Here is a 26,298-nt window from a genome sequence, read left to right as displayed (position 1 = left end):
CAGAGGAAACAGGGACATGGGACCGTATATCTTCCAGGGCTTGTTTCAGCCCCTTCCTTTCCGCTCACTTGGGCCTTTGCTGCCTCCAGGTGGGAACCACCATATGATGCTTTCCCTAGCCACGCCCCCGGAAGTGCCGATGCCAATGAAATCCCTGCAGATCTACAAATCCCCCCACCCTCCAGCAGTCTCCTCTGGACCAAGAATGATAGAAGCAGCTTTGACTTTCTTACTTGATGTGCTCTGTTCCGTAAGCTTTGCAAATACTTTTTTGATGCCTGGCTCCTGCGAGTTGGGTTCTTGTCTCTCAAAAGATAGGCTGAATTCCTAGTCTCCAGGACTTCAGAATGTGATGGTGACTGGAAGCAGTCAAGGTAATTGTGATCACTAAGGATGAGGTCACGCTAAAGTGTAGTATGGTGGGCTCCTACGTTTGTGTGACTGGCGCCCTTGGAGGAGGAGGAGGGCGGGGCACATCAGGGTGAGCATGCCCATGCGGTGCCGGAGGCAGAGGCGTGTGGCCTGCCTATGAGCAGAGGGGTGTCAGTCTTCCCAGCATCTGACAGCTAGAGAAGGCTAGCAAAAGGAAGGGGAGCACCTCTTCATTGACCCCATGATTTTGGAAGCCAGGTCCCCACAACCTTGAGGTAATAAATGATTGTGTTAGACCTCACGTACTGGCATCCCTAGGAAGCTCATATACAGACTCTCTAAAAAGTTAGAAAATGAGATGCGGAGTGAGCTGTGTGTTTCACAGAAGACGAGGAGGAGGGAAGGGTGTAAGGGAACAACTGTGTTTTACAGGGTCACACATTTGCTTGAGAACAGACCACTGGGAAACACCCTGTCCAGAAGCATGTAGCTGTCCAAGGTGCTGAACCATCACTTGGTGCTGTACCAGAATTTCTAGATTTAAGGAGGCAGGGAGGGAGAGAGGGGGAGGGGATAGGGAGGGGGAAAGGAAGGGAGAGGGAGGACCCAAGGGGAGGAGGAAACTCACATGGGCAAAGCCACTGATAGATAAAAGGGGAGACTAGAATTCTGAAATAGTTTTCAAATAATTTTGGGAAGTAAGAAGGAGATAAGGAGAAATTAATGAAATTTGAGCATTTGAAGGGAGAGTGGTAAGATTGTGCTCTTGGATTTACCTCAGAACGAAGATATACACAGCTGGCCTCATTGAGTAAAAGGAGTGTGTGTGTGTGTAAATATATATATATATATCACACATATATATATGTATAAAACCAATCATATATATTATATATAAAAGGCATGATATATCAATGTATATTATTATCAATATATGTTAATGTAGTAACATATATGCACAAATATCTATTTATATTTGTTTTATGGTCCCCTTTGAAGGGAGTGCAGTGGATGGTATCAGACTTACATCTCTCTCTTCACAGTCCCAGGTCTAGTAGGAGGAATGGGTTGGGCTTCAGGGGAGGGGTCAGTCAGTGGAGAGGACAGAAGCCTCTGTCCCCAAGATCTGCACTGTATAAGTTTCATTATGCAGCTGACCCTGGAAATTAGCTCTCCCCAGAAGGCATGCTGCTCTGGGTGGGAATCAAGAATTCAGCATCAATTTGAGCAGGGTTTAAAAGGCGAGGAGAGGCCAGGGAGCTAATCTGCCTTTGTCAAGGCTGCAGCAAATGGGGCGAGGCTGAAGATAAAAACACAAATGGGGCGGGGCTGAAGATGTAAATGAAATGGGGCGGGGATGAAGATGTAAATGAAAACGGGGTGGGACTGAAGATGTAAAGGAGAGGAGAGAGTGGAGGGGCTGAAGAAGAGAGGCTCCCCCCACCTTGCCTTGAGACAGACCCTGGTCTCAGCAATGGCTGCACACCTATTGTGCACCAGGCTGAAGGTATGACACAACACACTCAGGCCTGCAAGAGTCTGATCTCCCTTATTCTTCAAAGCTCTTTAATCTTGCAAACTTTTATTTACTTATTTATTTATTCATCTGGAAGGGAAGTTTTTTTCCAGTTCATTTTCCCTGAATCCTTTGCAGTTAGGTGTAGACCTATGACTGGGAGATCTAGACAATGAGGTTTTAATTCTCTCTCCTCTTTCTCCCTCCCTCCCTCTCTCCTTCCACCCATCCCTTTTTCCTTCTTTCCCTCCCTCCTTCCCTCCTCCCTGTGTATATGTGTATGGAGGTCAGAGGGAAATCTTGGAGTCCTTCCTCTCCATCTACCCTGTGGGTCTCAGGAATCCAACTTAGGCAACCAGGCATCAAGTACCTTTGACTGCTTAGCCTATTTATCTCCTTGAGGTTTTGGAAGTGGGGTTGCCACATCTGGGTGTGGGCACTTTTATACCCTGTCTACTGCCTTCTGCTTCAAACCTTGGACCTGGGTGTGATAGTTAGAGCTCTGGTGGCCACTCTGGGCCATGAGGTGATATTGGGGTTGGCCAACTGAAAAAAAAATGGAGTAAAGTGGATCTGTGGTGACACTTTTGAGGGTCATTTTTATCCACCCTTGCTTAGACTTCTTTAATCTGTAAGAAAGTGGAAACTTTGATCTTTTTAAAGTCACTTTTTTTTTCCAGGCCTTTGTGTCAACCAAAAGAAGTATCTCTTTGACACATGAGATGAAAACAGTAAACTAAAATTAAGACTTCAATAAGGCCTGCTACAAAGTATCAAGAGACTTGAAAAGAGTAGACTTGGTTGGGTCGGGTCAGGCTTCACAGGGAAGATGTAAGGGAATTGGGTCTTGAAGATCAAGGTGCCAGGGTAGGAGTTGGGGGGTGGGAAGAAAGGAAGTGACGTAGAATGATGCTTTTCTTGAACAGAGGAAGGTCAGCTGGTGAGGTTCGGCTGCTCAAGATACGAACCAGCAGGGTGCCAGCTCTCAGCATCCTGAATAAGTTATCTTGGAGGCCACGGGCATGACTGAAAGATGCTCAGCTGGGGGTGGAGGCAGGGAGGTCACTGTGTCCAGGGTTTAACTCTCTGGATCAAGGTGGAGAAAAATCAGTGAGTGGGGGCAGGCAGAGCAGAGAGTCGAGTCTGTTAGAGACTGTCAGGCCTTGATGCCCGTTCCCAGCCTCATCTCTTCAGGTCTCAGCTCAGTAGTCGGAGGTGACAAAGGCTCTCTTGAGTTGTAGTTGCTTCAAGCTGGAGAGAAAACCGCACCTGCTCTCTAGATCAGCACCTTCAGTGTCCTCTGAGTACTAGAGATCTTAGTCATCTTGTTCCTCACGGCTGCCTTGTTTCCCACCTGAGTTTTCCTTCTAAAATGTATGCTCATGTCATTCCTCCCTTATCACAGGTGCTCAGTACACACACACTGAGGGAGGAAGGTTCCACAATTCTGAAGAATCCATGTCTTGCTCCCTCTCTGTCTCAAGTAATGCCTCTGCCCAGAGAGCAGTTTTGAAAGCTCCAAGTCTCCCTTGGGCCCCTGTTGACTTGTCCTGACTCCTCCTTGGGCCCCCATTGACTTATCCTGAGTCTTCTTTAGGCCCCCATTGCCTTGTCCTGACTCCTTCTTGGACCCCCATAGACTTGTCCTGATTCCTCCTTGGGCTCCTATTGACTTGTCCTGACTCCTCCTTAGATCTCCATTGACTTGTCTGACTCCTCTTTGGGCCCCCATTGGCTTGTCCTGACCCCTCCTTGGGCCCCCATTGACTTGTCCTGACTCCTCTTTGGGCCCCCATCGACTTGTCCTGACTCCTCCTTGGGCCCCTATTGACTTGTCCTGACTCCTCATTGGGCCCCCATTTACTTGTCCTGACTCCTCATTGGGCCACCGTGGATTTGTCCTGACTCCTCCTTGGGCCCCTGTTGACTTGTCCTGACCCCTCCTTGGGCCCCTGTTGACTTGTCCTGATTCCTCATTGGGCCCCCATTGACTTGTCCTGACTCCTCCTTGCACTTCTGGAGTTTTGCTTGGTTTTGGTTCTGATAGCCCTGGCACAATCCAGACTCTGGGTCTACTCTGGCCTCTTTGAATCTAAATAGCACCTGGTCCTTGCCAGTTCTTCCAGGGCCAGCCCCAGCTCAGCTGTCAGACATCATCTTCACCTTGTAACAGGAGCTCTGTACTTTTCTACGGTGTGTACGAGGCTCAGTGGCTCACAAGCTCCTGGGAATTCTTGCTTTGGCTTCCCATCCCTCTGTGGGAATGCTGGGATTACGGACACTCGAGCTCCTCGAGCTCCACTTCTGGCTTTTTTTTTTTTTTTTGGCGGTTCTGGGGATTTGAACTCAGGTCCTTGTGCTTGCCCACAGAGGCCCTGCTATGCATCTTGTTATATTTGTCCAATGCAGGGGATTCTGAGAATGAATATTTGACATGATTTGTGGAATAGATTCTTGAACAGTATTCATGGTTTTAGATTTCTTTCTTAAAAGAAGACCCACAGCTTTCAGATTCTTGGGAAGTCTAAGTGACTTGTGAATGGCTATAAAGGTGACTGATATGAGAAAGCATACACTTCTGGGCAAAAGTAGATCTGTGGCACTTCAGGTTTGGACTTGGTGGGGAGAGGGTCTACAATGGGCTGCATCTTCTGCTGGGTCGATGGGAGTGTTTTAAAGTCGGACAGGGACAACAGATACACAGATACGGACTCTGTCAACTTCATAAAATTGTTGGCTTGTACATTTCACCATGTGTGGTTAAAATGGATGGCGCTTTGAGGTGGGGGTGGCAGCAAATGTATGTCTTTAAGTCTTTCCAGCCTTTGGGAGACTAAGGCAGGAAGATTGTGAGTCACAGGACCTCTTGGGCTATATAAACATGCATTGTCACACATGAACACACACACACAAAACAAGCAAAAATGACATGTCTGCAAATCAGTGTAGATATCAGGTACTAAATTTGAAGAAGGCAGAATAAAATAAGATAATCTATCTCCATCATAATTCCTATCTTCATGAAGTATGGAAAGGGAAAAATTCTATAGAAATTGATGTAAATACAGTATTTTTAAGGTGCTATGGGGGTAAATGGTAATTGTGCCTGGATCCCTGAAAGGGAATGGCCATTAGTGACATGACTTATGGGGGGAGGGATATTTCCAGCCTTTTGGGGATGGTGGGTGCGGGGAGGGGAGTCAAGGGACAGGACCCAAAAGCTTTGAAATAGCCTTCTGACAGACATCTGACAGCTGAGCTGGAGCTGGCCCAGGAGGAACTGTCAAGGGCTGGGTGGGTACTGAAAGGAATCGGAGGTGGGGCAGAGGGGCTTGAGGTCCTAGGAATATAAAGGCAGACTTTGGCAGGCTCTTCAGTGGGACTTACTGAAGTGGAGGATTTCCTCTTCCGGCTTAGTGGAGGATGACTCGTTGTCTTCAATGTCCTTGCTGCCCGTGGGCTCGTCAGAGCTGGGGTTCATTGACATCATGCTGCTCTGGGGAGAGGAGCCCCCACTGGTCCGAGTCAGGCTGAGGGTGGAGCCTCGCTTGCTGGGCTTGCGGCTGGCTGTGCGGATGGCAGGGGCTTTGACTTTCTTGGTCTGAAGGAAAAAGAGAAGAAAGAGGGATAGTATCGATATCGAAGATAGCAAGGGGGAGGGATGGAGGAGGGAGGGGGAGGAAGCCGTAGGGAGGGGAACAAGGGGAAGGGAGAGAAGGAAGGTCGAGGGGGGAGGGGAAGAGTGGGAGGAGAAGAGGAAAGAATGAGGAAGGAAGGAAGGAGGGAGGGAAGGGAAAGTGCTATTTCGAATCCCTGCTGAGGTGGAGGTCAGAGTCAAAGGATGCTCAATTCCTCCCAGGGCTCCTGCTGGACCCGAAGCCACCCTTTGTCACCAATCAAGCACATAAGAAGACACTGGAGGTGCCCTTGTCTCTCTACTGAATATCTTGAGATATAGTCTCTCGCTGAGCTGCAGAGATTCTGGGTCTCTACCACTTTCCCCACGGAGCCGGGGTTACAGGCACACAGCGCGCACACATCACCATGCCAGGCTCTTTGGTGGAGGTGATGGGGATTTGAACTCAGGTCCCAGTGTTTGTGCGGCAAGGCGTCTGACTCGCTGAGCCATCTCCTCAGCCTCAGGAGCAATTTCCCTCGAGAGCTTTTAAGATGAAAGTGCTCGGGAGACTCGGGTTGACAGCGGATTTATAGGAAACTTACAACCTCTAAGGTCCTAGGGAGGAAGGCGGTGGCAGCGGGGAGCAGCTGGGGTCCTGGAGGCCTTACAGAGATTTACCACCAGATGCACCACCGTGATGCTCGTGATGCTCGAGATGGGAGAACCGCACTTAGCCAGTTTGCTTCTGGGAAGTGTGTTAGTAATGGTTTGCTCAGCCTGCCTTGCAGGGCCTTGACTGCAGGCAGAACTGGAAGCGTGGAGGGAGAGGGATTTCTCTGTGGCACAGAGGAAGGGAGGAGTGGGGGAGAAAGGAGAGGGGTGACTTCAGCTCTCATTTCCTTTTTTTCTTTTTTTTTTCTTTTTTTTTTTTTTTTTTTTTTTTTTTTTTTTTTTTTTGCTTTGTTCCCTTCCTCAAGTATTTATGGGCAAAATTTTGCATGAGAAGGCGTCATTCAGGATGGGACAGGCTGGGAAGGCTGGACTTTTGGGTTGGGATTATCCATTTCTCAGAGGCAGTGCACAGAAAGGCCAGTGATGGAGGGAAAAGTCAATCATCATCATCATCATCATCATCATCATCATCATCATCATCATCGAGATCTTATGTGGGCCAGGACATCAGCCAGCAAAGTCAAGAAAGTCCCTTGTACTGACCTTGCAGCTTGGTGGAGAGCTTGACAGGCCACATCCCCTGCCGCTCTGTGAGAGAGGCTGCCAGAGCTCAGGGTTGGCCTGTACCCTCAGAGGTCAGCCCTGCCTGCTTCAGCTGCCAGCTGCTACTTGGCACTGGAGAACAGAGTCTGTAGACCAACACCATTGCTGAAGGTTTAACAGCCGGTGGGGGGTGGGATGGGGGCAACCCGGAGAGTCTGGCAAGGAGCCTTTGACTCCCAGCTGAGGGGCTAGAGCACCCTGCCTCAGTTTCCCCATTTATAAAACACTGGGAATGGGACTGAGGTAGCCACAAAAGGACCTTGGTGTCCTCCGCAGTTCTCAGTGCACCTCCCCTGAGCGGCTGGTTTCATCTGGTGTTCCTAAAGCTGTTGTTAATTAACATTCAATTAGCCACCCCTGCCAGGGGCCTAGAGTGAAGGGCTGACATTTCTGATTAATTGAGAGCGTCTTGGGGAGATGAAATGTAGGGGGAGGCGTGACCCGCTCCACCGTGTTGTTTGCCCTTTGTTGAAAGGACTCTTCTCCCTGACTTGCGTCTCCACGTGCTTTTTTTCCATTTCAGTTAACTCAGGGGTGTGTTGTGATCCTGCTGCCATGTTCTGCCTGGGGAGGGCCTGGCCCCTCCCCCGCTTCCCCTTTTCTGTAAGAAGGGAAGCGTTTCCTGAGTGAATCCTTTTGTTTTCTAAGAAGTAGGGGTTGGAATCCCATGGGGAGACCTATTTAGCCACTCTGTTTTTCTTTTTAAAATGACAAATTTGGAGAAACCCCTACACGTTGGGCTTTTGCTCAGTATAGTGAGCCCTGGGCTCCCGTCTGCGTGGGGGGGTGGGGGTGGGGATATAGGTGTCCCCTGCCTCCCCTTCTGCTTCATTTTGCTACAGACCTCGCAACCCCCTGCCGTGTTCCAGTCAACATGATTTTTTCTTTTTTCATTGACAAGGTTTCAGGAGCGCATGGTGTGCTACTGATGAGGTCTGTGCATACCAAAAAACCCACTGGGGGACTGTTGGCTGGGGGTCTCTTTCTAGATCCCCGTTTTACAGAGGGACAAACTGAGGTCAGGGGAGGAGAAAGGGTAAGCAGAATTAGGCGGGGCGGCTGCTCCAGTGTCCTGCCAGCCCTGGAGCAGACTGCACTACTGCCAGGGTCCGACCCACACTCTCTGCAGGGCATTCATTCGCTTGTGAGAATTCCACGGTAGCTTTACTGGACGTTCTGGAAGGACACATCCGCCCCACTCCCCCCACCCCCACCCCCCCGGAGGCTCATGGCTCCTACAGCTTTGTGTGTCTCTAGAGATGGATGCACACCATGTCTCCATAGCAACTTGGTGTGAGGAAACAAAGGCTCTTGCTTTTTGGGTCTTACCAATGAAAGAGCAGGAAGCAGTAAAATAAACGGTCCTGTTGTGGGGACCATGACTCTGAAGAACCTCGGGTTTAACACACAGGCCCAAGGTGGACCCCAGCCTAGATGTGCGACCCCATATAAGTCGCTCAGCCTCTCTGAACTCCAACTACTTCTCCCATCAGAGTAGAAGAATGGTGTCCTGGGGGACATTAAGAAGGCAGCATATGCCGGGCGGTGGTGGCGCACACCTGTAATCCCAGCACTCTGGGAAGCAGAGGCAGGCGGATTTCTGAGTTCGAGGCCAGCCTCATCTACAGAGTGACTTTCAGGACAGCCAGGGCTATCCAGAGAAACCCTGTCTCCAAAAAACAAACAAACAAACAAACAAACAAAAGAAAGAAAGAAAGAAAGAAAGAAAGAAAGAAAGAAAGAAAGAAAGAAAGAAAGAAAGAAAGAAGGCAGCATATGGAGGAACATTTAAAGAGGTTGACCCATTTGTCAGTATATTGAAAAGTGCTTCTAATTGTATGTCTTAGGTTTGTTGGTGTGTGTGTGTGTGCGTGCATGTTTCTTTTTCTTTCTTTCTTTCTTTCTTTCTTTTTTTTTTTTTTTTGGTTTTTTTCGAGACAGGGTTTCTCTGTGTAGCCCTGGCTGTCCTGGAACTCACTCTGTAGACCAGGCTGACCTCAAACTCAGAAATCCGCCTGCCTCTGTCTCCCAGAGTGCTGGGATTACAGGCGTGCACCACCACCGCCCAGCAGCATGCGTGTTTCAGAGGACTCGCTCCTTCCACCATGCTGGTCCTGGAGATCAAACTCAGGGCATCAGCCTTGGCTGCAAGCCCCCTTACCTTTAAGCCATTTTGCCTACTCCCATTTTCACACTTTCAAGGGCGTTTGCATGCCCTTTCTCTGAGCCTCTCACTGGCTGTGTGGTAGGTGGAGGTGGGCACTGTTTTGGTCCTGTGGGCGAGGGGGCACACCTCAGCTGCACAGCTGTGTGCCCCAACTGATACCAGCTTTCTCTGTGCTTGTTGAGTAGATGGACTCGAGAGCTTTGGGGAAAGGCACAGCTATGGGTTGGAGACAACAGACCTCAAACTACCTTCCTGGCAGCAAAGACAGGCATAGATCGGAAGACTGTCTGAATAGTCCGGGGATGGAGGGGAGAGGGACAGAGAGATAGAGACAGAGAGACAAACAGAGGGGAAACAGAGAGAGAGAGTCTATTGGTTATAGAAAAGAGTGAAGTGACTCTGCTTCCTTCTTGACATCTCACTAAGCAGGTGACGGTCAAACCCCTCGTCCCCTTTCCTCTTTTCTTCCAGTGTGTCTGGCCAAATGTCATTTTCCCTACAATCCCCAGATAACCATTTAAATTAAAAATTACAAACAAACAAACAACAACAAGAAAGCCCAACAACAGTGGCAAGTGGTATTTCCTTTGCTTGGAGAACCACCTAGACAGACACCTAGCCAGACACCCAGACAGACACCCAGACACCTAGACAACTACCTAGCCAGACACCCAGGCACCTAGACACCTAGATACCTACCTAGCCAGACACCTAACCAGACACCCAGACACCTACCTAGCCAGACACCCAGACACCCAGACACTCAGACACCTACCTAGCCAGACACCCAGACACCCAGACACCTACCTAGACAGACACCTAGACAGACACCCAGACACCTGGACACCTACCTAGCCAGACACCTAGCCAGTCACCTAGACAGACACCTAGACAGTCACCTAGACAGTCACCTAGACAGACACCTAGACAGTCACCTAGACAGTCACCTAGACTGATACCTAGACTGACACCTAGACTGACACCTAGACAGTCACCTAGACAGTCACCTAGACTGATATCTAGACTGACACCTAGACTGACACCTAGACAGTCACCTAGACAGTCACCTAGACAGTCACCTAGACAGACACCTAGACAGTCACCTAGACAGTCACCTAGACAGTCACCTAGACAGTCACCTAGACTGATACCTAGACTGACACCTAGACTGACACCTAGACAGTCACCTAGACAGTCACCTAGACAGTCACCTAGACAGACACCTAGACAGTCACCTAGACAGTCACCTAGACAGTCACCTAGACTGACACCTAGACTGACACCTAGACAGTCACCTAGACAGTCTCCCAGACAGATATAACTGAACCTTTCCCATCAGAGACCGTCTGAGGAGCACACACTCCTGCCTCTGCCTGGGGCCTGGGCACTCAGGTGAGCGTGGGCTCTGGTTACCTTGGGTGCCGTGACGAAGTGATCCCACCTCTGCCCCATGGACTTGTCCTTGATGACCTTCTTTATTGTACTCTTGCTACCACCTGGGTCCCTGCGTGAGAAATAGCTTGATGAGTTTTCAGTTTGCAGAGGCTTGGTTTATTACAAGGTCCCCTCCTCCTCACCTTTTCCCTAAAGGAAACGTAGATTCAGGCTGACTAGCAGCTGGTCTCTGGTACTGTTTTCTCCCCCTGCTACTTTTGAAGTGTTGGGGGCAGGGCAGCTCTCCATAGATGGGCCTTTTGAGGGGAACAGACTGAAGGCTGAGAGAGACCCCCATTCTCTGGGGGAGGACTGAGGGAGATGGGATATATTTGCACGTATTCTGTATCTATTTGTGTCCTGGGCATTATGGAGTCTAGGGTGTGAATGCAGTTATGCCAAGGGTGGACTAAAAGGTGTGCTTGTTTCTGGCTGTGCCTTGTGTGTTGCTCGTGGGCAGCAATGTGGACAGCACTCTTGAGTGTGGTGGGGGAGGGGGCACAGCAAAGCTGGGTGGAGGCGGGCCGGGGCTGGGGGTGGGGCCGGGGCGTGGGTGTAGGTGGGAAATGTGGATGAGGGCATGGCTAGCTGCAAGATGAATCTACTGGTGTGAGGCTTCCTGGTGAGAGGTTATCTGAGATGTTCTGTGCTAGATGCTTCTGGGCACTCGTGGAATCATCTCCATCACTGTAGCATTAGGCCTGATTGATTATCACCCCCTTCTGCAGCAGAGGAGAGGACCAGACACAGGGATCCTTGCCCCGGGGTGTCTGCACCTCTCTTATACTGTCATCTTGAATTGTTATAGTGCCCTCCTCCTCCCTGTGAGTACCTGTTTCATGCCTTACCACACCATGCCCTTCCCAGGTGGGAACTTTCTGGATAAGAGACTAAAGTCCCAAAGGGCTCTGTGGGTGATGGCTCCCTTACAGACATGTCAGCAAATTTGCCATTGTGGGATTTTATTTTCAATGGAATATGTTGCATGTGTTGTGTGTAACTAAAACCCTTCCAATGGGTTTGGGGAAGACTCTTATAATGAAACACATGAGCATGCCTGTAATACAATATGTGGATATTTATACTTTGTGAAAGAAAGACTCTAAAATTGTTGTTCCGTGTCAAGTTTCAGTTTGGTTCATTTTGGTTTCGGGCCTGATTTTGTGGCCAAATGAGTTCTGAAAAAGCTGAGTTTTTGGAGCCATTAGATTTTGAATGTAATGGTTGTGAGACTTTGGGTCTTCATTGTTTCGTAAGTGGGGAATCTCACTGTGTGATCTGACTTCCTGCACAGTCATTTGGCTTTTCAAGCTTTCCATCCCTCTTTCCTTTCATTATCTATCTTATCTACCTATCCATCCATTTACTGTGTGTCTACCTATCTTTCCACCCACCCACCCATCCACCCCCCATCTATCCATCCATGCCCCATCCATCCATCCATCCATCCATCTATTCATCTAACTATCCACCCCCCCATCCATCTACCCACCCACCCACCCATCCACCCACCCACTCATCCACCCACCCACTCATCCACCCACCCATCTATCCACCCATCCATCGTCCATCTATCCATTTACCCATCCATCCATCTATTCATCCACCCACACTAACTCCCTCACACCCCCATCTGTCCATATTCCTACTCATTCATAGATTTCATTATCCATACATCGATTTTTTTGTTTTTTTTTGTTTTTTTGGATTTGGTTTTTTCGAGACAGGGTTTCTCTGTGTATCCCTGGCTGTCCTGGAACTCACTCTGTAGACCAGGCTGGCCTTGAACTCAGAAATCCGCCTGCCTCTGCCTCCCAGAGTGCTGGGATTACAGGTGTGCGCCACCACCACCCGGCTCCATACATCCATTTTTTTAAAACCTCATTTTCTCTGCAGCCTAGTTTTGGGTGCGTGAGACCCATGATGTACTCGGCGGGCTCTCAGCCTGTACAGAGCAGGGATTTGAGGAGATGAAGTGATCAGAGCGACTTTGATGGCTGGGGTTGGGGGATGGCACTCACAGTGTCCAGGCTTGTCAGAGTCTGCCAGCACGATGGCTGTGGATCAAAGTATTCAGACACAGGGGACAAGAATGGTCGGATGAACTGAACTTAAGGCTGGCTTCTTGTGAGTAGTGCTGAGTAGCAGATCCACAGGCTGTCACCAATAAGGAGGAAAACTCTTTTGCCCCTGAGGCAGGAGCCGTTGGATGTCCAGAAGTACACAACCATGACATAAGAAGCAGACTCCAGAATGGGAGCCGGGCTGGGGTGGGGGTGGGATGTGCCTCCAAGCCTTTGTAGTAAGACTTTATATTTGATTACACAATAAAGAGTTCTGAATAATTAACAGAAAAGCTCATTTGAGTCAGTTCTGCTTGTTTTTCCCTTGAGTAATCGAATTAGGCAATGTTTAGAATCCAACTGGAGGAGGGAGCCCTTCTCCCAGCCTTATGCACAGTCTTTAAGCAACAGCCTTCTGAAGCCTGGTTGCAGGCTAACCAATAGGAGGCCTTGGTGTTCCACGGTGTCTTTCATGACCACCGGGCTTTTGGCTTTCTTCTTTGCTAAGGCAGCCCCCGCTGAGCTGCCAGCTCCTTCTTGAAGTTCAAAAGCAACCCCCTTTCCCTTTCAAAACTAAATCTGGGCCCAGCCAAGCTTTCGAAATCTTAAATATTCAGGTCCAATCGGGGGAGATAGAAGCCTTCCGCTAATGCTGACTTCCAAGGCGACCTGAAGACTTCAAGCAGCAGGGCTAAATGAACTAAAGACGTGGCCAGATCCCCGCAGCCCTTCCGCAGCCCTCAGTGCCGCCTCTGCAGAGCCGATGATAAAGGAGAGGCCAGGTTCGACAGGATCCGGCTCTCTGATGTTTCCTTCTCCGTAGCAAATAAACCCAAAAGGAAGATCAATAGGCAGGGAGGAGAGATCAAACGCAGCTGGAGCGGAGAAGTCCACTGCTCACCTTGCTGATGAGGCTAAAAGCCAGTCGGCAAACCTTCCTCTCCACTAGTGCTGCTCACCAGATGGAACCTGTTCCCCTGGCTCCCCGAAGTCCTGTGTCTCTCTGTGACTTGCTTTATTTATTTTATATATATATATGTGTGTGTGTGTGTGTGTGTATGTATGTATACACACACATATATCCATATATGTGTATGATATGTGATATATATCACATATATCATGTTATATGTAACATGTATGTTATATATAATAATATATAATATAAACACATATAACTATGTAACTATATATACATATATAACTATATATAACTATAACTGTGTGTGCATGTATGTGTGTGATATATGTGATATATATATCACATATATCATGTTATATGTAACATGTATGTTATATATAATATAATATATAATATAAACACATATAACTATGTAACTATATATACATATATAACTATATATAACTATAACTGTGTGTGTGTATGTGTGTGTGATATATGTGATATATATATCACATATATCATGTTATATGTAACATGTTATATATAATATATAATATAAACACATATAACTATATATATGCACATATAACTATAACTGTGTGTGTGTGTGTGTGTGTGTGTGTGTGTGTGTAGAATGACTTTCTTGGGCAGATGCTCTGCCAGCCGGATTCTGTGTTCTGCCTGGCTGATAGTAGGGACTAGGGTTAGGTAGGACCTCCATCAGCTCTGTTCCCCATATGGCTATAATGAGGAAGGGCCTGGTGTTGGATACAGAAGCGGAGCCAAAAGCCAGCTTTAGTGGTGGAGAAGAGGAAGCAACGGTCGTTCGGTTAGGACATCTGACTGGCTCACTGTCCGGGGACCTCAGGCGACGGTCCTTGCGTGTCAGGACCTGTTGTTCCGCTAGAGTCTGCCTGACCTGCTGCTTTCTATGTGCGTGGCTTTGTACAGGGTTGCTTAGCTTCTCCCAGCCCAGGGGTCTCCACCTGTAAGATGGTGCCAAGGATGTTAGCTGGGCCAAAGGATTGCTGTGGATGTGAAGAGAAAAAACTCTCAGACGGGTGAATCCGGTTCAGCCATTAGCAACGATAACAGGCTTTCATGGGCAGGAGGGAGCTGACAGGAGTGGAAAGTGAGGTGGGGTGGGCAGCTCTCAGCGGAGTGAGCTGTGATTTTTCAGGCCGTAATTTTCCCCCTGCTGACGGCTTTCTGGGGACGCCTGTTTCTCAGAAATCGAGGGAAGAGAGCAGAGGCTTGGCTCTTTAAGCTGCGTTCTCCGAGCACGTTTTGCTCTTGGAGGTCACTTGACGATGTCTATCTGTCGGGGCAATCAGAGCAATTTTCTCTAACGCTTTGCTCTCAGTTTCCCGGCTCTAATGCTGGGTGAAGCGCCCTCTTCTCAAGATGAAAATCTCCTGGGCTAGTTTAGGATGCGCATGCGCTCCTGGTGGGCTCTGTGGCAGAGAGGGGGAGGGGCTGGGAAGAGGTGCTGATTACACACACCAGGGAAGGTCCAGTGTTCAAGCTCTTGGCATCTTCCAGGCTGGGTACCCCTGTTCTACTTCTTCAGAAATAAGGTGACCAGGTGATCCTGCTGTGTTCTTTCCTGAGATGTTGGCTTGAGTACCAGGGTGGGGATTGACGTTGTTGTGTTGGCTGGGGAGAGGAGAGTGCGTGTGTGGGTGTGAGGCAGATATTTGCCCAGGTTGCCCATCCTAGGAAGGTTTTCCTTGACGATCAAAGTGGAAAGCAAGCCCGTACCCCACCACCGCCAGAGTGCCCATCATTCCTTAGAATTTTATGAGTGTTTTAACCTGTATTGTCTGTGCACCTCACACAGAGGTCGGGAGAGGGCGTCATAGGTGGGTGCTGGGAACCAAACTTCGGTCTTCTGCAGGAGCAACAAGTGCTCTTGGCTGCTGGGTCACCTCTTCCCCTCACGCATCACCTGGGCCTTTGTGTGTTGGGCTGTGGATTCCTCCAGCCCCTTCCCTGGGACGGGAGCTCCAGTGGGCAGTGGTGGGGGGCCCCCACTTCTTTTGCTGTTGATACTCCCCACCGGTGGTTGGGAGTAGACCCACGCGAGAAGAGAGCCCCTTTAAGTATAAAAATAGTTATATTAGGAAACTGCTGCTTATGTGTGCTGTTTAGAATACTGCCGTGTCTTTCACAACGATAAAGAAACTTAAGTCTTGGAAGTGTCCTTGAGTCTGTTTTGTTATCAGTAACCTCCAAGGTAGGGAGGGGCCCAGATGTGGAAGGCTGCTCCTTCTGTTAAGTCAGAGAGCACACATCTAGCTGCAAAGTTGCACATGCAGAACGATTTTGGAAAAAAAAATTTTTTTTTTACAATTTATTTTATGTATATGAGTACACTGTTGCTGACATGCCAGCAGAGGGCGCCAGATCCCATTACAGATGGTTGTGAGCCACCATGGGGTTGCTGGGAATTGAACCCATGAGCAGACAGGGCTCTTAATGCACGAGCCATCTCTCCAGCCCCTAAAACTATTTTATGGTTTTTGTTTGTTTGTTTGTTTTTGGATATTTTGTTTTTTTCGAGACAGGGTTTCTCTGTGTAGCCCTGGCTGTCCTGGAACTCACTCTGTAGACCAGGCTGGCCTTGAACTCAGAAATCCACCTGCCTCTGCCTCCCAAGTGCTGGGATTACAGGCGTGCGTCACCACTGCCTGGCTCTAAAACTATTTTATAAGAGAAAACTTGCTGTGGGATCATGTTCTGGAAGCCTGTCCCCACCTGGTGGAGCTGGTTTGGCTTCAGAACCTTCAGGAGGAAGACCCTATCTGGTGGCGGGAGGTCATGAGCCATTAAGTGTCTGGACTCTTAATAACAGGTAGGATGTCTGGGAGCTTGATAGAATGCAGATTCTCGGGCCCGTCCAGATCTACCAAATCGACAGCTTCCACACAGCAAGGTCTTCAGTTACTTCACGGTACAGCCATAGCTTGAGAAGCCTTGCCTCATGACAGTGTTCCGCAAAGTACAAAGGAAGCATTGTACAAAGCAAGACCAGTAGCTTACAAAAGCCAGTCCCCTACCCAGCTGGGTTTGTGACAAGGCCTGCCCTGGGCTGTCTTCTTTCTGGGACAGCCTGAGGTAACCAGGCTTACACACTCACCCTGCTCTCAAGGGCCTGTGTGTGTGTGTGTGTGTGTGTGTTTGTGTGTGTGTGTGTGTGTGTGTGTGAGAGAGAGAGAGAGAGAGAGAGAGAGAATGTTCTTCCGTGCCATGTTCTTCCTGCATGGTAAACCTGTGGCTGTCTTCTCCCTCTGTTCCACTGGGCTTGCCATCACTGGTGAGGGAGGGCTGGGCTAGCTGTTCTCCCCCGTCTGTGTGTCTGTCTGGTCACTGTGGATCTCATCTGTTGGAGGTAGAGTTCTCCTCCAATGCTGATTCCTTACAGCTTGAGGTGTCTGAGAAGCTGATGGGTGTATCTGACTGTGCTTCAATTAGAGATTTTTATCTTCAGAGTCTGTCACAGAAAGAACGTTCACTGTGTTTCTAGATGTCTTAGTTAGGGATTCTTTTGCTGCAGGGAAGAAAAACCATGACCAAACATCAAGTTGGGGAGGAAAGGGTTTATTCAGCTTAGACTTCCACATCGCTGTTCACCACTGAAGGAAGTCAGGACAGGCACTCATACAGAGCAGGAACCTGGAGGCAAGAGCTGATGCAGAGGCCACGGAGAGGTGCTGCTTACTGGCTTGCTCCCCATGGCTTGCTCAGCCTGCTTTCTTACAGAACCCAGGACCACCAGCCCAGGGATGGCCCCGCCTAATTGAGAAAACGCCTTACAGCTGGATCCCATGGAGGCGTTTCCAAGAATCTAGGTCAAGAGTCTAGCGGTGGTTCAGTCGGTGAGGCTGGATGTCCCAGCTGGTCTTCAGTGTACACCAGAACCCGAAGATGTAGGCGCCAATGCCAGTGAAGGGACAGTCTTGCCAGTGGGAATGAGGGCAAACAGGCTATGAGCAAAAGCTTCTTTTGTGTCCTTATATAGGCTGCCAGCGGAAGGCATAGCAGAGGGGCATGCTTTCCCGGATCAAAAGATCTGGATTAAAGCTGTCTTCCGACTTCCTAGATCTGGGTTAGAAGTAGATCTTCCTACTTCAACTTAAGCAAAGATTCCCCTAGAGGTGTGACCCTCCGTTTGAGTTTTAGTAAATTCCAGAAGTAGTCAAGTCGGCAACTAAGACCAGCCACCACAGTCTCTCTAAACTCCAAGTTCAACCACACCACACGGCGTTCACCATCTTGAAAGGGGCCATGGTGGGGTTTTCACATATATGTCCTATGGAGATCGGCATGGTGACAAATCATGGGTCTCTGAGCTCTGGGAACAGTAAAACTCTACCATCATGTCTCCAACTCCAAGCTTAGAGCTCCCTGCACAGAGGGAAGGATCCATTACAACACACAAAGCCAGGCAAACCCAGCTGCCTCCCTGTGGATGCCCTTCTGGAGTTCATTTCCGCCTCTGGTGCCCAGGTCTGGTTCTGGTTCTGTCTAGAGGGAGCCAGACATGTTTAGATCCTTGGTGGATTCTGTCCTGATGTATCCTGGAAAAATACTGGCTCCTCTTAGCGTGACCTTACATCTTTTTATCGAGGTTAACGACTCGCTACCCTGTCCCGAGCACATTTATGAGAGCAACTGAAGGCAGTGTAGGCTGACCGTCGTTATCATTCCGATCCGAGTCCTGCGTGATCAGTTTCCTTCCACGTGGAAGAAGGGGTGTTCATGAGGCAAAAGAAGTCACTGGGGCAGGTGATGTGCTGAGGATTGCTTGTACTGTCTTAAGACCCAAGCCCCCAAGCCCACAAATGCTTGGCCATGAGTGAGATGCATTCAGGCATTTTAGGAAACATGGGTTTTAATGGCAGAGATTGGGGAGCAGTGTCAGCGTCTGTCCACAGAGACTTGATGTGTCCCTCCATCTACGCAGGAGAATTCCCTGCTGGGGATCCTTCTCTGTGTTAAGCATGTAGTACCTGGGAAGATGGCCAGGAGCTGCTGCTTCTGGGCTGCTGTATTTGTGTGGATTCACAAGGGGGAGGTACCGAAAAGATGTGGGACAGCACTCCTTACACCCTTACCAACCGGCTTACACTCAAGGCAGGGATTTCCAAGGTGGTAGAAAAGCCTTCACACCTTATATATTTACATGCGGGGGTTTGGGGGAGAGTTTTTGCAGAGAACACCGCATTAACTGATAGCTTGGGCAGTTTTATTTGAAAGGAAGATAGATGATGTGTGGAATGTATTACTATTATTATTTTTTGTTTGTTTTTGTTTTTTCGAGACAAGGTTTCTCTGTGTAGCCCTGGCTGTCCTGGAACTCACTCTGTAGACCAGTCTGGCTTCGAACTCAGAAATCCGCCTGCCTCTGCCTCCCAAGTGCTGGGATTAAAGGCGTGTGCCACTACTACCTGGTGTATTATTATTTATTTTTAATAAACTGATTTTTGGTGTGTGTGATGTATGCCTGTGTTTATGTGCATGCCTAGGTATATGCAGAGTCACATGCATCTGCGTTGGCGCATGCAGGGCCAGAGGCTAACAGTGGACATCTTCCTCAATTTCTATCGTCCTGAACTTGGAGGTCACTTGACCAGAGGGCAGCAAGTCCCTGGAAGCTACCCATCTCCGCTCCTCAGTGCTGGAGCCACATGCATGAACCACCATGCCAGGGGTTTCAGTCACGTGCGGGGGTCTGAACGTGGGTCTTTGCTTGAACAGAAAGTACTTGACACTGAGGACCATCTCCCCATCCCTGGGAAGCTGTTGTTAAGGTCACTGTGTCTATACAGACTCTGGGAAGAGCCTACAAAGACATTTTGAAATAACTGGGATGACACGGTCGGTATGGGAGGAAGCTGTGGGAGGGGAATGTGTTTCCCAGACACCCAAACTTGTTCCAGACAGAAAGTCCATTGGGATTACTAGATTTGTGGGTAGGTCATTGGTTTATGTCTGTGATTGTGTTTGAGATGAGTTTGGGGTGATGAATATCGATTATCAACCTTGAGGGGACTGAGGGATTCCTAGGGGATCAATGCTTTCACGTCCATTTGGTATATCTGTGGGGGTGTTTCCAGACCATGAAGGCTCTGGCTTAGCGAATGCTTCCATTATTTGATGGATTCAAAATTTTGAATGTGTTGCCTGCGTGTGCATAGACACACACACACACACACACACACACGCGTGTGCACACACACACACACACTGTATAGGCAGTGCAAGAGGACTCCAGAAGAGGGCAGCAGATCCCTCGGACTCGGGGCACAGACTGTTACCAGCTGTGGATGCTCTAAACCAAACCCTGGCTCTCAGCAAGAGCAGCTGAGTTCTTAACCAACAAGCCATCTACCTCCCCAGCCCTGGGTTCAAACTTGACTATACAGAGGAAGTGGGAGGTGGCCAGGTGAAGGAGGGACCAGGGGACAACGCTGAGGAGACACAGTGTGTGTGTGAGGAGGGCCAGGGAGAAGTGTTTGTGGGTCCACAGCGTGCTGGTGTAGCTTGGTGTAAATCTTCCCGCCGTGCTCCATTTTAAGCTGTCAGTGTATCCCCTCTCTCCCCACATTCTCTCCCTTCCTCTCCCCTCCGTTCCTTCCTCTCCTTCTTCATCCCGTCATTTGCTCTTTCTCTCTCCATCCCACTTCCCCCTTCTCTCTCCCCACTTGCATTCAGTCCCTCGTTTTCCTTCCCTCCATTCTTCTGTAGATCTCCTTTCCATTTACCCATTCCTCTTTTCTTTCACCACTTTTTATTTCTTTTTTCCTATTTTTCTCTCTTCCTTTCCATACCCCCTCCTCCTACTGCCTCACTTTAGAACACTCAAAATCCCCCAAGTCCTTTTGCTAGGTCTGCTATTCATTTCGATTTTAACTTTCCCTATAAGTGAACGTAGACAGTGCTGTCCAGGAGCATCTGTGGAGACCCAATTATGTCTTCATGGCTGCTTTGCCATGAGGTAATATATATGCGGGAGACACATTCTGTAAGAGTCTGGGAGCCCAGCCTTCTTAGGTGCTTTAGCTTCCTCTGCTACTCTCATTCTCTGGCCTGATTTGTAGTGCGATGGCACCAGGCAGAGATGCTTTTAAAGAGGTGTGTGCAGTGGGACTCTGGGGAGAGCGTAGGCCTGAGCTCATCCACAGAGTGCATCAACTCCTAAGGCAGACCACCCGTCAACCATCCAAGGGGAGGGTGGGAAGGGTAAGATCCCCGCCCCTACCACCCAGGACGAGTGCCAGGTCACAGTTGGGCTGAGCGGGGGGGGGGGGGGGGGGGGGGGGGGGCGGCTGGGCTTACTTGGGGTTCCAACAGGCAATCAAGGGCCTCATGGTGTGGTGGGTGTGGTCGATAGTCAGGGCCTCTAGAAGCCAGTGGAGGGCACACAGCTGGCGGAAGAGGGGATCCCTGCAGAGACAGAGGGAGGGGGCACAGGGGCATCTGTTTAGAACACCTGTTCGCAGAGACCGCAGCTGCTCTGGCTTCAGTGGGAGCACTGGTACTCAGGTGACTGGTTTGTGCCCATTGTGAATGACATGCCTGTGGATCCCACTGTGCAGATAAGGACACTGGAGGTGGGTGGGACTTAGGGAGACCACATGACCATGTCACTGAGCTCTCAAGACAGGAGCACCAAGTTCCTCTGAACTTGGGGTGTAGTGGGTGGAGTCTCTCCTCTCCTAGCTAGAGGTCATAATTCAGGCAGATAAAATCAGGATTGAAGGCATTAATATTACACGGATGTCTGATAATTTATCTGATTAAAAAAATGCAGTAAATAGCCTGAAACTGGGGAAGAGTATTATCAGGATTGAAGCATAGCTGGCCATTGAAGAAAAACACATATCATTCGAAAATGAAAGAGAATGGATTGCCTAACAGTATGGCTGATTGACAGTTTTGACCTTCTGGGGACCCCATACTCTCTGCAGTGGACTACACAGCTGGTGTACTTTCTCCACATTATTTAAAGTCCCAACAACCTGTCGGGGCACAAATTATGACCCATGTCAAAGGGGGAAACAGAGTTCCAGAGAGGCAGAGCCAGTGCTCAAGGTCACACAAGCCTGCTGTGAGCAGAGGTGGTGACTGGATGTTTGATTTGACATCGAGGTAGGGTGGTGGGAGACCTGAGGGTCTGAGAGTCACAGCGAGTTACCTGAGGCCACACAGCTAACACTGGTGAGGGGCTGAACCAGGGAGTGACCCGGCCCAGAGATGGTAGCCTTAGGGAGCCAGTGCGTGGTGGCCACTCTGTTAGCCAGGCCAGGAAAGGGTTAAGCTGATGCCTTCTTAGAACCGAGAGGGGTCGTCCGGGAAGCTGCCTCCTCCCCCAAGAGTGCTTATCCTTGCTAATGGAAAAGAGCCTTCAATTACCAAACTCCTGGGATGGCTCTTTCCTGAAACTGCATCCTGCCCAGACCGCTGCTCCCCAGGGGTTCCCGGGCACAGTTCTCCCAGGCCCAGGAAGGGATGGCTTCTCAGTTTCCAGGAAGATCTCATCTTATACCCTGTGGGGAGCTGTCCCAGGGTGCAGGGTGTCCCCTGAGAGCCGGCTTTTTAGTTATCTAGGGTAGAACAGAGCTGTTCCACCTCTACCTGCCCTCAGCCTCTTCTCCTAGAGCGTGACTGTCACATCAGAGGACAAATAGAACCCCCGTCTCCACTCTCTCTTCTTCCCTACCGTGTGTGTGTGTGTGTGTGTGTTTGTGTGTGTGTGTGTGTGTGTGTGTGTGTTGTGTCCTGCATTTAGACAATGAAGTCAACGTGTCATATGCCTTTTACTGGGCTTTAAGCACTGAGATACTTCCTAATTGTAACACTAACAAACTAACAAGTCTTGAAAGGCTGGGGCAGGGAACCTTGCAGGTCTTTGCTATGGGATGTGTGCAGTGGGGGTGGGGGTGGGGGGTAAGCCGGGGTGGGTAGTGGGGGATGGAGTCTGCTTGGTTGTGGGGTGGTATGGGAGACATGGGGCCTGCGAACATCAGACTCTTTCATTCCCTCCCTCCCTCCCTCCCCTCCCCTCCCCTCCCCTCCCCTCCCCTCCCCTTCCTCTTTACACATAGGATCTCATCCCCCACGCCCACTTCCATCCTAGTGATTTATGAAACTGCCCAGAATGAGTCGAAGTGGACCCTCTCTGCCCTTACTTAACGCCTCCAAATTCCCCACACCCCTAAACAGCCTAATTGTAGACCTTGAAATTCTTATGTTAAAGCTATAACCCCAGTGTCCGCAATGTGTTTGGAGATACGGCCCGTTGAAGAGGCACTCCATTTAAAAGGAAGCCATTTTGGAAGGCTCTAATCCAGGCTCAGTGGCAAGAGGGGATGTGGATACATACTCTCCATTATCTACAATACAGAGAAGGTCGCTGTGAGGAGACAGAGAGAGGACTGCCCTGTGCAGTCAAGAAGGGACCCACCCTGGCAGCACCTTCCCAGAACTCTGAGACAGTAAACCGCACTTCTTTTAAGGTCTTGATCTCTCTAGGTCTGGGTTAGGCCCTGTCCAAGGATATTCCTATGACGTGTCCCCCTGAGTCTCTACACCCCAGGTCTCTGTTTATGTCAGCTGCTTGTTTATTTACTGTCCTTGCTTGTACTGGCTGGTTCTGTGTGTCGACTTGACACAAGTTGGAGTTATCACAGAGAAAGGAGCTTCAGTTGGGGAAGTGCCTCCATGAGATTCACCTGTGGGGCATTTTCTCAATTAGTGATCAAGGTGGGAGGGCCCCTTGTGGGTGGGGCCAGCCCCTTGTGGGTGGGGCCAGCCCCTTGTGGGCAGGGCCCTCCCTGGGCTGGTAGTCTTGGGTTCTATAAGAGAGCAGGCTGAGCAAGCCAAGGAAGCAAGCCAGTAAGGAACATCCCTCCATGGCCTCTGCATCAGCTCCTGCTTCCTGACCTGCTTGAGTTCCACTTCTGACTTCCTTTGATGATGGACAGCAGTGTGGAAGTGTAAGCTCAATAAACCCTTTCCTCCCCAACCTGCTTCTTGGTCATGATGTTTGTCCAGGGATAGAAACCCTCACTGAGACATTGCACAAGGACCTGCAAGACAGTCTTGGATACAGAAGCATCCTTCTGCTTATTGCATGGTGGGAACTGGTTGCTTTGGGTCTGACGTTTTCCTTCAAACTGATAGCTTGGGGTGCTCTTCTCACGTTCAGGGCCACTGATGTGTGGTAACAACCCAGCCCCAGCCCCAACAGTGAGCACCCCAAGAGCACAGTGTCACTCAGTCACTACTCATGGGTCACTCTCATCCTAGTGAATCTGGGAGGAGGGTACCACAGGCGTCCCCATTTTGCTGATGAAAGAAACTGAGGCATAAAGGAGCAGGAAACTCATCTGAGGTCAAAGGCAAGCAAGCATTAGAGATGGACCCTGAGTCTAGCCTCCTGAATCCCTGCTGTAAAGTAACCTGTTGATGCTGGTCTCCTGCTGTGGGTGGAGCCTTCCTTTCTCATCAGGAAAAGCCTTCATCTGATAGGGCTAGACCGCTTGCTCTTGCATGGGATACGTCTCAAACCTGACCCTCGCTCCTGTAATCCGCAGTGAGCAGACTAGAAAAAAAAAATGATCACAACAAAACCCGGAAGTGAGCCTGGTGGCCACCTGTCTTTTCTCTCCAGGTCACAGAACAAAAACCTCAGATTTAAAGAGAAAGCACTTATCTGCTTGAATGCAAGGCACACACGGTGAACTCACCACACTGGCTTGTAAAAGGTTCACAGCTGGCTGCAGTGCCCAGGCTCAGAACCTAGGCTATCGTCACTCAAGTGTACAACTCTGTGTGTGTGTGTGTGTGCATGCGTGTGTGTGTGCATGCGTGCGTGCGCACGCGCATCCCTGGGGGGAAGACAGTCATTTCCTCTCGACAGCTGCCACTCCATGTGTTCATTGCTGTCCTAGCCTGTGTCCAGTGGCAGATCAGGACACGGGGTGTGGGCATGCTTTCACTGAGCGGGTATTTAGAAAAGGCTGCTTGGGACAGCCTTGTCACTTCAGAGGGATGATAGGAAGCTGTATCTCAGTGCCCTAGATCGCCCCTCCCATTTTGAAAAGTAAAAGCCAAACTTCCCCACACCACCCCCTCCAGGTGATGGAATTGATCCCCACCCGACTAATTCAGGATTATCGGGCCAGCTTTGGGTTCAATCGCACTGGGATCGAGGGACTAGGCCAGATTCTGATCTACACTGGCTGGTGCGGTAGCTGAGGTGTAAGAGAGGACAAGCAGAGACTAATGGTGTGGGTCGGGCTTAGGGCCCAGGGAGCAGGCCCTGTGAGCTAGGACTGCCTGGTGATCTGCTCAGCTATCAGCAGACTGCCTGATGGCCGTGCCTTCCCCTCTAGGCTGGGCTGTGTCCCCCCAACTCCAGCCAGAATCATTTCTTCTTCTCTCACACTGCTTCTTCGCCTCTTGTCTTTTCAGGATTATTTACAATTGTGTGTTGGGGGGAGTGGGTGTGTCGTGTAGCACTTGTGGGGCTCAGAAGACAGACTGCAAGAATTGGTTTTCTCCTTCCCCCTTGTGGGTTCAAAAATCAGGGCACCAGGCACGGCAGTGGGTGCCTTTACTAGTCTAGCCCCTTAAGTTGCTTCTTGTCAGGCATTCTTGACAATGGAAAGAAAAGTGATGAATATGGCTGATTGGAAAGATGCTCTAGTTCCCGGAGAGACGGCTCAGCAACCAAGAGCACTTGCTGCTCTTCCAGGGAACCAGGTTCAGTTCCCAGTTCCCAGCACCCACACGAAGCTTAGAACTGCTTGCAACTCCAGCTCCAGGAGATCTGCTTCCCTCTTCTGAGCTCTGAGGGCATCACACACACACACACACACACACATACCCCCCCCCCCACACACACACACAGAGAGAGAGAGAGAGAGCGAGAGCGAGATTGAGATTGTACACCCATACCCAAACATACATCCATACACACACATACACATACATATGTACCCGACATAGGCAGACACACAGACACACACACCCTCACATACACATGCATGCACACATATAACACCCACACCCACATACATATACCACCATACATACACCTTTATACATATATACCTATACACATACACACAAAGACACATGCACCCATATACACATAGCCATGCACCCTCCTTACACACAGAGACACACATGTGACACCTATACCCACACGTACACCTTTATACATATACCTATACATAGACACACACAGACACCCACGCCCCCACATACAAACATATACACTCACACATACACATACATATAGTCACACATAACACATATATACCTATACACACACATACATGCACACATACACATGTACACCCCCCCCACATATACCCATACATACATATACCCATACACACACATAGCCCCCATACACACATACACACACAGACACACGCATATACATACCCCCCACACCAGATACTCAAATGCTCACAATTTTAAAGTAGTAAAAATAAACCTTTAAGATACCTAACTCCACCTCACTCCTCAGTTGGATACTCGGCGCTCTGACTTTGCTACCTCATCTTATCAGGAGACCAAGTCTTTCCCTCATTCCCTGGGTCTGCTCTGCTCTTTTGGCTTGGGCCATGGCATGGCAGAGGGCCGCTGAGCCTCCTGTGAGCTTTTGCCTCAGGAAGCCTTGAGTATCAAGGCCCTTGTGCTTAGAATTCTTAGGTATAGTGTGACCAAGCCCGTGACAGCCCGCTCTAGATGCTGAGAGATACTGCTGTCATCCAAAGCAACCAATCAAACCAAAGCCTGCCTTGCCAGGGTCAGACAACCTCCCATTTACCCATCATCTGGATACAAACAAGAAGGCAGACGCAGCCAGCCGGGAGCAGGCAGAACAGGTTTGCCCAGCAATCTGTAGACTTGGGAGCCGTGGGAGAA

General features: G+C 49.6%; 1 protein-coding gene across 2 annotated transcripts in view; it reads right to left on the bottom strand.

The window, feature by feature from the left end:
• Ccdc60 (coiled-coil domain containing 60) overlaps positions 1-26,298 on the bottom strand; it is a 161,063-nt gene that overhangs the window by 18,424 nt on the left and 116,341 nt on the right. For both annotated transcript variants that reach the window (XM_052168484.1, XM_052168485.1), the window contains exons 5-7: positions 20,692-20,799; positions 10,363-10,453; positions 5,276-5,489 (exon numbers count right to left, since the gene is read on the bottom strand). In XM_052168484.1, coding sequence (XP_052024444.1) covers positions 5,276-5,489; positions 10,363-10,453; positions 20,692-20,799 — 413 coding nt within the window. The remainder of the gene's footprint in view (positions 1-5,275; positions 5,490-10,362; positions 10,454-20,691; positions 20,800-26,298) is intronic.

Source organism: Apodemus sylvaticus, chromosome 22, assembly GCF_947179515.1.
Source record: "Apodemus sylvaticus chromosome 22, mApoSyl1.1, whole genome shotgun sequence".
Taxonomy (NCBI): Eukaryota; Metazoa; Chordata; class Mammalia; order Rodentia; family Muridae; genus Apodemus; species Apodemus sylvaticus.
Note: the sequence above shows the minus strand (reverse complement) of the source record. Positions and strands in the feature narration are given on the sequence as shown.